The 14,431-nt window shown below is 52.8% G+C and overlaps 1 protein-coding gene across 1 annotated transcript; it reads left to right on the top strand.

Annotated features, from left to right (window-relative positions):
- The first annotated feature begins 4,177 nt into the window (after positions 1 to 4,177).
- BATF (basic leucine zipper ATF-like transcription factor) lies at positions 4,178 to 10,288 on the top strand. The gene is made up of 3 exons (XM_069782973.1): positions 4,178 to 4,923; positions 6,739 to 6,843; positions 9,620 to 10,288. Exons 1-3 carry the CDS (start codon positions 4,858 to 4,860, stop codon positions 9,824 to 9,826), a joined length of 378 nt encoding a protein of 125 aa, XP_069639074.1. The 5' UTR covers positions 4,178 to 4,857; the 3' UTR covers positions 9,827 to 10,288.
- Positions 10,289 to 14,431: the final 4,143 nt, after the last annotated feature.

Raw genomic sequence — 14,431 nt, 5'->3', positions numbered from 1 at the left:
ACACCACCATTTGCTTAACATCTCTTATCAGCACCAAATTCCACACAAAAGTCTTCAGACTCATGTGGGGAATGATAAGCAAATTGTTGCAATTGTCCAAATATTGTAAGAAATTATTTGCATAAAATGCTACATGCGAAGCAGAAACAAACTTGGTGGTTTACTGGAGGATGAAGTTGGTAGCTGCTCTAGGTTGGATTTTTAAATAGCACTATGCACTGAATGGTCATGCAAACAAGATGGGTGAGATGCAGTTTTGAATGTTGCTGCCATAAGCCTGCAGAAGGTGAGAGTGCTAGAGCAGCAGATTTACAAGGAAACTCTAGCAACCACCTGTGCTGAGGAAGCTGTTTGCACAGGTGGGATGTAGGGACCTTTCTGGGCTTTGGGGGCAAAGGGACTGGCTGCAGTTAAGGTTGAGAAATGTCCCATGTGCTCTCTGGGCTCTGAGGAGCCCATCTTAGTAGCTTTTTTTTTTTTTCCTTTTCCTTATTTAAACCCTGGGAACATAACTCTAACCCCTCCTACAGAAGCAGGATTCTACCTGGACCCTTTCTGACAGAGATTTGTTCCCAGCCACTTCAGATAAAGGGGCCTGTATAACTTTCCTGAACTTTCCATCACAAGGTCTTCCTAACCTTATCCTGCTTTGAACCTCAGACCTGAAACTTTCCTGCTGCAGCTAGAGCCAGGTGCTTTTTGCCCTGTGCTGGCTGCACAGAAAACAGCTGACCACCCTTTCCATTACAACATATCAAAGACTGGTCCTTCCTCCCCACCCACTTCCCGCCCCCAAGACTTCTCTTTTCTAGGCTAAATGGATACAACTTCTTCACTCCTTTCTTTTAGCGCAAGATTCCTCTGTATTTATCCTCTGTACTGTTTTCTTCTAGACTTTTCCACTTCTGGACCTCTGACTCTGAATGGGTCCTGGTGCTGCACAGGCAGTGTAGGGGAGTCATCTCCTCTGCCTTGCACCCAGCACCCCCGGCCAATACCTGGCCTCTTTGTGACACCTCCGCGCTGCTGGTGAAGCTTCAGTTTATGATGCTCTACAACCCCCAGATCTTTCCCTGCCATTCTGCTGCCCAGTCGGTTATTCCCCAGTTCTTCTACCTACATCTTGCTTCGCTTTACATTTGCATTTGTTCTGCTGAACTGCATCTTGCTGCTTTCAAACCATTTCTCTAGCAGTCGAGATCACACTAAGCCCAGCCTCCAGAGTCCCTGCAGCCACTCTGTCCTGGAAAGAACCAGACTCCCTTCAGCAGTGCCTGCTATTATTCAGAAGAGACAAACGCAGAACTGGATGGCCCCATCCTTCCCCTAAAAACCTCTGGAAAATATCTCTGCTCTGTCAAGCTGCTGGTTTCGCAGTAACCTAACACTTGTGAGTTTATCCAGTGCCACTGATGGTGATTTCAAAGCTACTGTGATTAAGATCAAGAAACCTAAATGATCCCAGAGAGAAAGTCATTATTCATGTGTAAATTTAGTCACCTAAATTAACCAGAGAGATTAGGAGGCTGGCTCCTGAGAATCTCCCTGATAGGAGGGGAGAGGGAGAGCCTGGGGAGGGACAGCAGGATATCAGGTCCCCACGTTGTGCCTGCAGTGGGTGCCCAGGGCAGCACCTGGAGAGCTGTGAGCAGATGCTGGTGGAGCCACACTGGTGGCTTCTGCTGCTCTGGGTCAGGGGATCACAGATCTCTCTGGAGGAATGGCACAGGCTACTGCCTGAGAGGAGGCAAGATGGGTCCTGCCCAGCCCAGGGGGGAGCTGTGAAGGTTCTGCCCACTTTCCCACCAGGAGACGCTGTCTCATTTACAGCACGCTTATTCATTGCTCATAAGTGACTGGAATTCATTAGCAGTGTAGCCAGCTTGAGGGTGAGGAGTGTGTTTGGGCAAGGAGGGAAGAGGGATGCTCTCTTACTCCCGCTCAGCAAGACCAAGTGTCCAAACCCTCTTCCGCAATGTCGCTCTCTCCTGAGATTTCTCCATCAGCTGTTAATAAAAGCCCAGCTCTGGGCAAACCAGGGTGTAGCTCAAAACTTTCCTCCTGTAGATCAAAGAATAGCCTTTGCCATAGCCACGCTTTGGCCAGTTTTGCACTGACCATCCAGCTCCTGACAGGACACCCAGTTTGCCTGCACCACCTCCTGCCAACACACCCGCTACCTTCCCAATCACCTCCCTTCAACCGCCAGCCTCGCTAGACACAAAAGGAGAGAATTCAGCTTATTTACTCAATAATGGAACAAGGATATTTTTCCCTGAGGAAGGAGCTCCCTCCATCCTGCCCTGAGCAACAGCAGCCTGTAAAGCAGGGCAGGTCAGGTGGTGTCTGAGACCTGCTTGCCAGCAGAGGAGCGTGGGTTTCCTCGGGAGAGCGGGAAATCCAGAGGTGTGCTTCCTGGAAAGGAAGTGCCACACAGGGTTGCAGAGTTCAGAGGAAGTGTAGCGATGCAGTGAGCAAATGGATGCTTCGATGGTTGTGCCGCTAGCTGGTGCCTTGGGAGGCCTGAACTCAACACCCCATGGAGCCCCTCGTCTCGCTGGTGCCTTCAGCGGCTCCATTCCCAGAGCCAGCCATGCCAGAGGAGCCCTGCCTGCTACAGCGGGGCTGCGCTGCCAGGAGACGGGGTCCCTCAGGGTGGCTCATGCTGAGCAAGCAAACTCTCGTAGCCACGTTCAAAAGTGTGGAGGATCCTAGCATTTCCCTACAGCACACTGGGAGAAAAAAATACACTCAAGGCTGTGAAATGTTCAGATCATAGGGCCAAGGGTAGTGCACCAGTGCCACAGGATGTTTCTGAAGAGGGAAATAGGCCAAAACAGAGCAGTTTTTCTACTGGATCGAGGCCAGGCAATTTCCTGGAGCCACCCAGCCCATAGCCAGCCCCACGTGGTTCTTGCTTTTGGATGTGTTTGCCCCTGTGTTGGCTCCATGAGTGGCAGGGCTGGGAAGAAATGCCAGCAATGCCCATGCAAGTCTGCACTGTGCTCCAAGCGTGTGCTCCTCTGCGCATGTTCTTTCTGTGCTGCAATAAGGCTGCAAACCCAAAGCTGCCAATACTTTTGCCCTAATGACAACAGCCTCTCAAGTGCCCTCGCTGATGCCCTGTGGCTGAGGCTTGCTCAATGCTCCTGCTAGAGGCAGGAGAAACTCAACCAGAATACCAATATGCAACGAAAACCAGTAAGTGGGAACTGGGAATTGCTGCTTTCCACAGGAGTGGGTTACTGTGGGTGGGTTCGTGCCTGTTTCTGTATCTGCTCCTCACAGCACATGTGAGAACTTAGCTGCTCCGAAGATGTGTGCTCCTGCCTGTGGATGGAGAGCCTGTTGGCATGTGGTCCTGGTTCATCCTGCTGGCTCTGGTGACTTGAGCAGATCAGAAAGCAAATCACTCCTGCTTTGGCACTCCCTGCTCCTGTACTGTCACCTCCAGAGCCTCTAGCATGGGTACTCTGAAGGTCCTCCTCAAGCCCTGCTGCCCCAGGAGCTGCTTGCACTTCTTCAATCTACTGAGGCTCGTACTAAGGATGGAAGTAGTCCCACGCAGCACAGACCAGGGGAGAAACAAGGGGATGCAAAGCAGCTTTCCTTTGCGGCTGTCTGCATGGGCCATGCCCAAGTTGGGTGCTGGCAGAGGCAGAGTAGCAAGGAAACAACCTCCAATGTGCCATAATGCTTCTGTCTCCCCATAGTCCTGTCCCACGTCATCTACTGCCAGCTGTGATGAGGGGGCTAGAGGGGAGCAGGCAGGGAGTCAGGACCCCTGTGTGACAGTCTCACATCCCCTGGGGTGTAGCCAAGCTCACACCATGGTGTGGAGTGAGAATTAGGTCTAAGGTTTATCTTCTGGGTCCATAGACCATTATGTTTACAGCACTTTAATTTGTGTGCCAGGGTTGATGTTCCCCTTACGGGCCCGTGGTGAGGTACTAATGAGCATTTTAAAGCGCTAAAGAGCTTTGCCTTATAGAAAATACCAGTCCTACCAAAACCAGTCCAAATGTTCTACAATCCCAAACCTTTCTTAGGTGGGGCTGGTGCTTCATCGTACACATGGGAGCCATCTGCACAAAGAGCATTTACGTGGCACCTGTTGAGGGTAGCCGTCCCCTCCCCAGGTCCCACGTCAATGGTGTTGGGGGCAGCGGGAGGGGGTAGGTGGGTTGTGGGGAGGTGGGTGGCTGCCTGGGAATTTCCCTGGCTGGGCTGGGGTGGTGGAGGCTGCCTGGGTCTGGACCAAGCCCCTGCCCATGCAGGGCTGGCACGGTGCGTGGTGCCCCTGGAATTTCTGGGGCTCCCGGCAGCACCTCCTCCGCACTGCCCTCCTTTGAGGGTCCACGTTTCGCAGCCAGAGCCGGGGCTTTTCTTCCTTTCCATCTCTGCTGTTTGTCTCGGAGAAAACCCATCTCACTGTTTTTCAACCACCTGAAGGTGTTTTTCGGGGGTTTTTCAGGCTATTTTGAAGCTCATTTTTCCCAGATGTGCTTTTTTTTTCTTCTTCTTTTTTTCTTTTTTCTTCTTCTGTAACTTTTCTTCTTCGCCTTAAAGTTTCCGGCCACGTGACTTTCAGCTTACATCCCCGAGGTTCTGAGAAACCACAGGAGGCCGAGACCTAAAGGGAAGGTGCAGAGGCTCCGAGACGAGAGGCAGAGAAAGTGGCAGAGCGCAGGGCAGGAGGACAGCTCGCCTCCGGGACGGGCGAGAGCCGGGAAGCCAAGGGCCATCTCAGGGGGGACGGAGGAGGGCAGGGGAGAGGGAAGGGAAGCGAGACAGAAGGCAAGCACACCAAGAGCACAAAGGAAGCTGAAGAGGCCCTGGGAGCCAGAGACGGGAGCCATGCCCCACAGCTCCGACAGCAGCGACTCCAGCAGCTTCAGCCAGTCTCCCCCTCCCAGCAAGCAGGTAAAGTGGGGACCATTCCCCCGCTCTCCCCAGCTGGAGAGTCCTTCACGGTGGGCCATGGGTAGGCAGGAGGAAGGGTGGCATCCACCGCTGGTGTTTTCACAGTGCAGTATGGCGGGGCTTTCTAGGAACGGCTGTGGGGAGAGGGATGCGGGGCTGAGCCAAGAGCCTTGGCAGAAGCGCCGGCCACCAGGCTGGGTACGGGTGGAGAGAGGAAGCCTGGTCACCTGGGGCTATGCCAGGGGCTACTGGGGGGCTGGGACCCCCTGGACAGCGTAGGCCCTGCGATACACGCCAGGCAGGCAGCAGGCAGGAAGCTTTGGTGTGAGAGTCGGTGCTCTGGCGAGGAGCCTGAGTGTGCACCTCGTCGCCGTGGACCGGCACGGCTCAGAGGCAGCCTGCCTGCTTCCTGCTGCCGCGGATAGCACTCAGGACCCTCAAAAGCTCTGCCACTTCGGGTCTGCTTTCTTTTCTGGTCAGCCTCAGAGGTTTTTCATCTCAGTAATGCTTGATAGAGGGATTTGGTTTTGTTGCACAGGGTACCTTAATGGTAGGTCTTTTGCTGGCAGATACCGACACAAGTCCAAGGTATTTCCACTGCCTTTTCTGGCTAAGCTTTATTATGTCTATCATTTGCCATTTCTCTAGAGCTGGCAACAACAGCAAGTACCTGAGATTTTGCTCAGAAATCTTGGGGATGATCAGGCCAGATGATTTTGGGCTTGCACTCAGGGGTGGGGTGGCCTCCTGGTAGAGAAGGGGATAAAGCACAGGGGTTGCCAAAGCATAGGGACTGGACTTGGTGCAGGACTTGGGACGTGCTGTATCTGAGACATTTGTAGGGTACTGAAGGCAAGGATAAACGGTTAAGTTCAAAGAAAAGATCTTGGGCGGGGTGGAGGGGGGAGAGGATGTGGACAGACTGATGGGCTGGGAAGATAACTTTTGTGGCTGAGTTTTGTAGTCCTGTGGAGAAGCGGTGGTGTGAATGTTAGAGAGCCTACAAAAGAGGCAGTGCAATATGAAAATAGAAGATGAAAGAGTCTGTGTGACGGTTTCAACTGTCAGAAGGGAGCAGCAGGACCAGATCTCAGCAGAGAACAGTTGCTGCATGAAGCTGAAGACCTCTGCTCTCCCCTGCCCAAGGGGCTTGGGAGTGTTGCAGTCAGCATTGCAAGCTTTGCTACCACGGCACTCCAGAAAAGAGCAAGCACAGAGATCAGAGAGCTGGAGCAAATGAGATCTGGGGAAAAACGAAAAGCTCTGAGTTGGTCTAGTTAAAAAAAGCAGGGGCCACATTGCACTGTAAGGGTCTGCAACAAATAAAGCCTGAGAGAGAAGGGTGATGGAGAGGCAGTGGGACCTACAGGGATGACAGGAGGAAAACATGGGCTGAATCTCTGGAAAGATGGTTTAGCCAAGGACCTGGAATATCTGCTGTGCCATATCCCCACAAAGAGATGGGGAAGGGAAAGGTTTTCTGTACAAGGGATTCAGATTGTCTGTGTTCCAGAGAGAGGTCCTTACTCTGGCTCCTCAAGCCATATCCCAGACCTGTGTCTTGGTGCAGGGATATTGGTCATTTCCCAGCTGTGCCAGGACACCCAAGGGTATCAGACTTGCCCCTCCTGGCAGCGGGGATGTAAAAAGCATCACACATCCCTGGGGTATGGCTTTATCCTGGTGCTGAGGGTGTGTATGCCATGTCCTGTGCTTCAATGATGTTATCTGCCTTGTCCCGTTCCCGCCTACTGCCCTGCAGGAGCAGGGCAAGGGAGGGCATGACCTAGTCATTTCCATGCCTTGTTTCCATAGGACTCTTCTGATGACATGAGGAAAGTCCAAAGGAGGGAGAAGAATCGCATCGCTGCCCAGAAGAGCCGCCTGAGGCAGACCCAGAAAGCAGACACGCTACACTTGGTGAGAACTCCCACCCTTCCCGTCCCCAGCGCTGAGGGCTCACACAGGGGACAACGTGCTTTTCCTCTGGGGACTCAGAGCGGAGGTGCTCAGTTGAGGCAGGACAGGAAAAGCGAGCCCAGGGCAGGATGTAGGTGACAGCACTCGCAGCAAGAGCACATAGCCCAGGATGACTGCCACTGAAGCATTTAGTTTTGTAGCTAGTTTTGAATCCATCTTTATCTCTCAGTCTGATATTACTGATTTCCTTTCCCAACCTCTTCTGACTGGCTCAGTCAGAAGCTCTTTGAAAGCACAGGCTCACCTGGGCTGGGTCTCCCCAGGTTTGTTCTTCATGCCATCATTTATGCAGCAGTACAACAGTGTACAAGGATGCTTTTCTGAGATGGTAATGCTTTGTATTCATTGGTATGGATGATAGTGCAATATGGAGCTGAAGGGGCCATCTCCTCTGGTCTGTTCCCTGAGACACCACACAGCATAGATAAATAAATATTAATAATTTTCTAATATTTTTAAATGTCTCCATGGTAGCGCTTGTATCTCTCTCTACATCTGAACACTGTACAGTACCCGGAGGCTTTTCCTGTTGTTTAGCATGGATTTTCCCTCCTTTGGTTTCACCCTGCTGTCCCACTCTCCTTCTGTGGCACTGTGGGCACTCCTGTGGCTCTTCCCAATGTGAAGAATCAGGCGTCTTCTTTTCAGGAGGGATGGTCACTTCTGGCTGTGTGTGTTTGGGCAGGAGTGTGTGGTCAGTGTTGAAGCACAGGGGCTGGGCTCCTTTGCATTTTGCACGTTGGAGAATGCAGTCTGTCTCATGTGTTTTGGGCCACTGGCGGGCAGGGTGCAGAACATGCAGCCTGCAATGGGCAGAGATCATCTTTATCCCTGTGCTGGGCTTGGCTGCCCTTTGAAAAGTGGTCGTTGGGCTTATGTTCTAAAAACCATCCTTTGACTTAGTGGCCTTCATATTCCCCCAGATCCCCATTTTTGGGAAGAATTCTTGAGAAGCCGGTCCTGAACCTTCCTCCTTACATAGTGCCCTCAGTCCATGGTTGGAGCTGGGTCTAAGACAGAGATTTCACTCTTTTCCCAGTAGCTGATGATCCTTCTAGAGCTGACACAGCTCTAGGCTGATGGCATTACATCTGTCAGCAGTGATTGCTCTGGGCGACTGTGCCTGAGAGGGGTGAAGAGATACCCTTTCCTTAGGATTAGTGCTCTCTCCAGGGAAATCCTAGAGATGGATATGGGCTCTGATCCTCCTCCAGGAAGATCCTGCGTAGCTGTGCACCAGGAAGAATTGGGCTGCTCTTCTCAGAGCGGATGACAAACCACTTGCATATGAGATTACTACTGCTCAGCCAGCATTGATAGCACACACTCCTTGCCTTCCCATGGGGATGGGAGCAGGGGGCCTAAGCCCAGTTTGGTTCAGACAGAAAGGATCCTGGCATGCAGCTGGAGAAATGGGGGGAGGCAAGTAGAGGACGGATGGTGAATTTTTGCTAATGTTTTTCCAATTCCTGGTGGACAGTGACTCCCTGCTGCTCCTGGGTTCGTTCCCCCAGTGCTCTTTGCCTTTGGTCTGCTCTGCATCAGGGACTTTGCTTCTTTGATGTGGTTCTGCCCAGAAGAGCATGGCTCAGCTTGAGCTGTGGTGGTATGAAAGGAGCCAGCAGCTCCATCTGCCCCAGGGCTTTATAGCTTGTGTTTTGAGGGGAATGAGTCATGGGGAGGCTGGGGCTCCCGGCCCCGGGGGGGGGCGATTCCCATCAGCTCCTGAGTTCGATGTCAGTCATGCCTTCCAAAGCATTTAGTCACGCCTGAGAGATGCCCGTTTGCTGTGCGAGCTCCTCCAGTGACAGCCGCTCTAACTGCTGGGTGTGTTTCAACCTGTGCGCAGAGGGCTGGCACTGTCAGAAGTCAGCGTGGCAGCGGAGGGGCCAGTGGAGGGGCGACAGGTTCGCTTCGCTGAGGTGGTGGTGCAGCTTTCCAGGGCCTCAGAGCACTGGGTCCCACTTTAGCTGTCTCGGCTAAGTTTGCAGAGCCTGCCGCCATGTCCTCCCTCCCTCCTCTGGTCCTGCCCAGGCTGCTGGCTCCATGGTCGGTCAGTGCCTGGGATGCTCCAGCCTGGAGTTGGCTGCACTTTGGCAGCAGTAGAGGGAGCAAAAGCTGCGATGCTCTCCGGATCCTGGAGACGAGGCTGAGCATCGTTATTAACCCCTTTGTTGTTATTCTCATTAATAACACTATTAATTCAGCTCTTCTGAGGCCTCGGTTTCTCTTTTCTTCTGACTCAAGCGTCTCCCCCTCCTCCCCACCGTGCCGCTGGTTTCCCCGGCTGCTAGCAGGAAGCAGTGAGTCTTTTCTTTCCAGGGCAATGACAGGTTTCCTGTGGCAGGTGGTTTTCTGCTTAAAGACGGCGGTTATTCAGCGCGCCCTCCCCCCGGCCGGGTGGCCCGGGAAGCGGCCGCGTGGCGTGCGTGTGCGTGAGAGGGAGCAAGAAAGCCTGGGCGGGAGCACGCCACAGTCACTTCTCGTAAGCCGGGGCTGGGGAGCGGTGGCTGGGGCCACCAGCATCGCACCCGCGCCCGGCCCGGCCGGCTGGGGGAGGGGGGTTTGCCCAGGCGCGGCTCTGCCGAATTTACCGGAAACGTGTCATTCTGGAAACTCTGCGGGGCAGAGAGGCGCGGGACCGCGACCCCCGCCGTCCCCAGCTCATGTCTGAGGCTCCCGCGCTGAGGAAGCCCCTGTGGTTTTTTCTCCTCAGGAGAGCGAAGACTTGGAGAGGCAGAACGCTGCCCTGCGCCGGGAGATCAAGCAGCTGACGGAGGAGATGAAGCACTTTGCCTCGATGCTGAGCTCCCACGAACCGCTCTGCTCCATCCTGACGTCCCCTCCACCGCCTCCAGAAGTGCTGTACGCCACACACTCCTTCCACCAGCCCCACATCAGCTCCCCACGCTTCCAGCACTGAGCCAGCCAGTGGAACGGCAGCCTGCCGGCTCCACCGATGGCAAGAAGCAACTTCGTGGGGCTCGCTTTTCCATCCGAGGGAGAGGGACGGACAGGCGGACGGACACCCCTTCTCAAAGCGTGTACTCTGAGTGACTTGCCTAAGACTTGCTCCCTGTGTAGAAATGGGAGAGCCACCAGGAGGCATCTTTGGGCAGTTTCCAGCTTGGATCCTGGGAAGAGGAGGCATTCACAAAAGGGCACCAACCCCCTTCCCTGGTGCTTGTTTGGCAACGTTCGCAGGAGCATGCGGCACCGGCAGCCTCCATGCAAGCGGCTGGCTGCGGCGCGCAACAGCCGGAGCTTCAGGGAGAGGAACGGGAGCATGGTGGAGGGGAAGGTTGGGGGCCACAGAGTACCAGGTCAAAATGGGTTTATTTTTGTAAAATAAAGATTGAAAATGCTTAATTCTTTGTTTCCAAAATAGGACCCAGGCCACTCCTAAGGCCTGGCATGACACAGTGAGGATGCCAGCAGCAGGAGAACAGCCCTGCGTGTGCTGGTGTCTAATCCAGGACCAGCAGCTGGACCCCCACATTTAGAAGGGGGCCCATGTACATGGGCTGGGCAGGCTGAGGAGCAATGGTTTGTGGGGTGATGGGGTCCCTGGGGGAGATGGGTCCCTTCTTGCTGCAGGGCTGGATCTGGCTAATGAGTCTGACATGCCATGTAGGATCACAGCTCTCTTCCCCACTGTGAAGGGGAATTGCACTGGCCCCCCTCTGTGCAGCTCTGCCCCCTGCCCCGAGGGGGATGCTCACAGGTGGGGAGGATGGTGGTTATTCCAGCTGGGTAGCTGGGTTTCTGCATACAGGACATGCAGAATACATCTATGGGCAGCAAAAATCTAATCACATTCACAAAAAAGCAGCAGGAGCAATTTCAGTGTGTCTTACACCACCCCCCTCTGCTAGATCTCACACCACTAGGCTTCACTCCATCCATTGGTGCAACAACCAGAGCTGCTGGTTCCCTGCACAGGCCTTGCTTTCAGCCACCCAGGCTGCAAAGGCCCTTCCCAAACTGCTTTTATTTGGGATTTAGCCCTTTAAGCCTGGAGAGACAACCGGCTGCAGTTCTAGAGGAGCTTGTTTTTACAGGCTCTGCTTCTGTTCTTTCAGCTTCTGGTGGGTTTGCTCCTGGATTTTTCACTTGCTGTTCCTTAGGGCTCTGATGCTCCCATGCTTCCTGGGTTACACAGAACCAGAGAAAAAAGCTACAGCTACCTCGCTTGGGGTTTGTTGTGCAGGGCATCACAGGCTCATGCTCCTCAGTGGAGGATGCAACAGAGCCTCAGCAAAGCTTGCATTTACTTAAAACACAGTATTGCCTACAATAACGAGAAATCTCCATCATTGCTGCGACCTTTGTGTTTTCTCATGGCTGTAAAATGCTAAGCTTGGTTTTAGCTGCAGATGGAGAAGGTCCTACCCTGATGTGTATATACCACCGATGCCCACACAGACGCAAAGACAATATTTTTGTTGCAGAGCTGTCGAAGTCTGAGATCCTGCAGGCTGGGTGGGGTTCTGCCCACAGAATTGCTAGACTACTCACTGGTAACGTCTCAGACTTACTACTGCGACTCAGAATGAAAATAAGTGGTAAATGGTGAGACTGGAAGATGGGTTTGCAACAACATCCTCTCCAGAACCTAAACAATATTCTTGGCATCATCAGTTAAGGTGCCCTTCCTCTGCATGGCTGGCTGTGAGCTGGAAGGCTTCCAAGCAGCATCATGCTCAGACATTTTGGCCAAACACTGGGTGTATGTCGGTGCTGAGGGACGCATTTTACAATCTGACTTGTCTTTGCCCCAGTCTTGCCCTCAAAAACCTGATCACAGAAGATGATCTGCATGGTTCAAGTGGTTTTTGACCTCTGGGTTGTTTCTGGTGATTGTTAGGTGTCTCGGATGCAGCCTTTCTTTGTTATGAAGACTGGTTCCCCTCCCGCACCATCCTTATCACCCAAGCAACAAGGGACAACATACCCTTTCAGGGCCATCAGCCCTTTCAGCCAGTCGCTGAGGAAAAGATCTTTTCCTGAGGTTACTTGCAGAGCTGCACAAGCTGCTTCTTCAGGCTATGTGAAGAGATTCCTTCACTTCTGCACCGGTGCTGTCTCTTGCTTCTCTTTCCCAGGCTCCTGGCCTCTACTCAAGACTCCTCACACAACCAGCTTTGATTTCTAAGTAGTCGAGTGCCTGTCCTCTGGTGTGCCCTCACTGTTGTCAGCAAATGAACTGTTAATGAGCTCAAATGAGGAGCAAAGGGCAGGGTGGTGGCCAGGGCAATCATCCCTGATTGCTTTCGATTGTCTACTCCTACCCACAATGCAATTCCTTTTGAACTTCATTTCCATGGCATCTGGCATTTCTAAAGTATTGCGTGAGTATTATCTGGCCATGCCCAGCCTCCGGCAGTAGTGTGCTGCTTGCTGCTGCAAGGGAAGGGGATGCTTCTGGGCACGCAAGTGGAGAAACTGGGTGATGGCTGGGCCTGTGGCATCTTGTCCCTACCCAAGTAGGACGGCAGTGCCTTTCTGTTGCATTACTTAGTCCCTCACTGAAAAGCTCTCTCAAAGCAGTAAAGAGATAAGGGCTCACAGGAAACTGATAGACTCTTTTCGAGCCGGGGAAGGCCAGGTAGAGAGACACCCCTTCCCTGCAAGCACAGCCAGCCGAAATACTGCGTTTGTGCTGGCCTCTGCTGGGCAAAGGCTGAGCTCTCCCAGCCTACAACCCCGCTTCTCCCCGACCTCCTCTTTGTGCTCCCCTACGGCAGAGCTGGCCTGAAGGTTACCCTGGCTATTGCCAGAGATTAGGGAAAGAACTGGGAGGCTCAGGGTTAATGTGTGTGATGGCGAGGGTTGCGTAAGGCTGCGTGAAGGCGATGTCCAGGTCCAAGTGGAAATGTGGGGCTGTGGTCTCCCTTAGCCAAGGATCTGTAGCTTGCGCCAGGGGCCAGTTCTGCTTTGTGGTCCCAGCGTGTTTCCATTGCTGTGGAAGGGTGTGGGGAGCTTGGCTTGGTATCCCCCACCTTCCCTAGCTCCCATGGGGCTTGCAGAGCTGTGTGCAGGCAGTGCTAGGCTGGATGTGGGAACTGAGCAATGGGAAGCATCACACGTGGAGAGGTAACAACTACTTGCTTAAATAAACAGACCTGGCTGCAGCCCTGATGAACTATAATCACCTTCACCAAGACCTGGGACGAGGATGGTGGATTTCTGTGTTTTGATACCCAGGAAAGCTTTTGGGCTGGATTTCTGCCCAGCAGCCTTGTCCTGGGGGCTCTGTTGTGGATGCATGCTGTGCAAAGCCAGCCGAAAGCCCAACGGTTTGGGCCTGGGAAAGCAGCGAGGGCAGGTGGAACGTGGCACTGGGAGGCAGCTGCCGTGGGTACTTTTCAAGCCTTAGTGACCATTGCCTCCACGTTTACTTGCTGGCTGGTGTCTTCTCTGCAGACAAAACAGAGGTGTGTGGCAAACATCTGTTGATACAATCAGAGGATGGAGATGGGAACTGGGGAACGAGAGTTACGTTTTCCTGTATGGCCTTTGCTGAATCTCAATACCTCCTATGGATCAAGGCATCCTGGCAGCTCTGTGCAGAACAGCAAGTCAGAAAACATGGAGGGTGCAGTAATTTTCTCCCTTTCCATCCCCCTAAAAGCACAGGCTCAGCACTTTACAAGCACTCAGTATCAGCATTTCAGGGCCGCTTCTATGATAAGATAAATAAAGATATGACATTCAGTGCTGACTTAAGCTTAATATATCTCTCCAGATGGGAAGCCCAGGGCAATCTTTTATGCCTGGTATTCCCTTCCTGCTTCATCCTCCTGAGCTCAGCTGCAGGCTCCCAATGTGCCACGTGCCAAGGCAGGGAGACACAGAGCCAGCCAGTCCAGGGGAAGGTGCATACATCCTACTGTATGGGGCTGTTATGATCCCAGCTGTCATCACTGTGATGCCCTCTCTCTAAATTGATTCACATGTGAATTTTCTCTCTTGAGAGACAGAAGGGGTAATACCCAAACACAGTATGCACAGAGTCAGAAGAGAAGTAGAGGCACATCTTCAGTTTGGCAAAGGACAGACTAAGCAGCTATGTTGCCCACTTTGCTGTGGCTCCAAAGTATTTATGCACTTGTTTTGCAAATCCCATCTCAGAAGGCATTTCTGTTAGTGCTGCCAGCCTGCATCAGCAAGAGGATAATCTCCTGCATACCCAACCAAAGCAGCAGCTCACAAAAGAGACCCTCTCTCTGCCTCTTACAATGATCATAGAGTCCAAAGCAGTGCTTGTTATACAAGAACGCTGTCGGGATGCTAATATTTCAGCACACAGAGATCAAAGAAGATCAGGAATCACTGCTAAGAGACAAAATATTTTTTATGAATCAAAAGCTGGTGAGAAGAGAAAAAGAAAAGCATGGCACAAAATGGCAAGACTTTCTCCTAGCAAACAGCACTGTGCTCGCTTTGTCTGGGTTCTTCTGCCATGTTGTTGCCATCTTACTGATTAATGATCTGGAGGGGATTTGAGCAGTGAGGCAGCAACACG

The sequence above is a fragment of the Haliaeetus albicilla genome, chromosome 5, assembly GCF_947461875.1.
Source record: "Haliaeetus albicilla chromosome 5, bHalAlb1.1, whole genome shotgun sequence".
Lineage (NCBI taxonomy): Eukaryota > Metazoa > Chordata > Aves > Accipitriformes > Accipitridae > Haliaeetus > Haliaeetus albicilla.
This window is presented reverse-complemented; position numbering and strand designations above follow the sequence as displayed.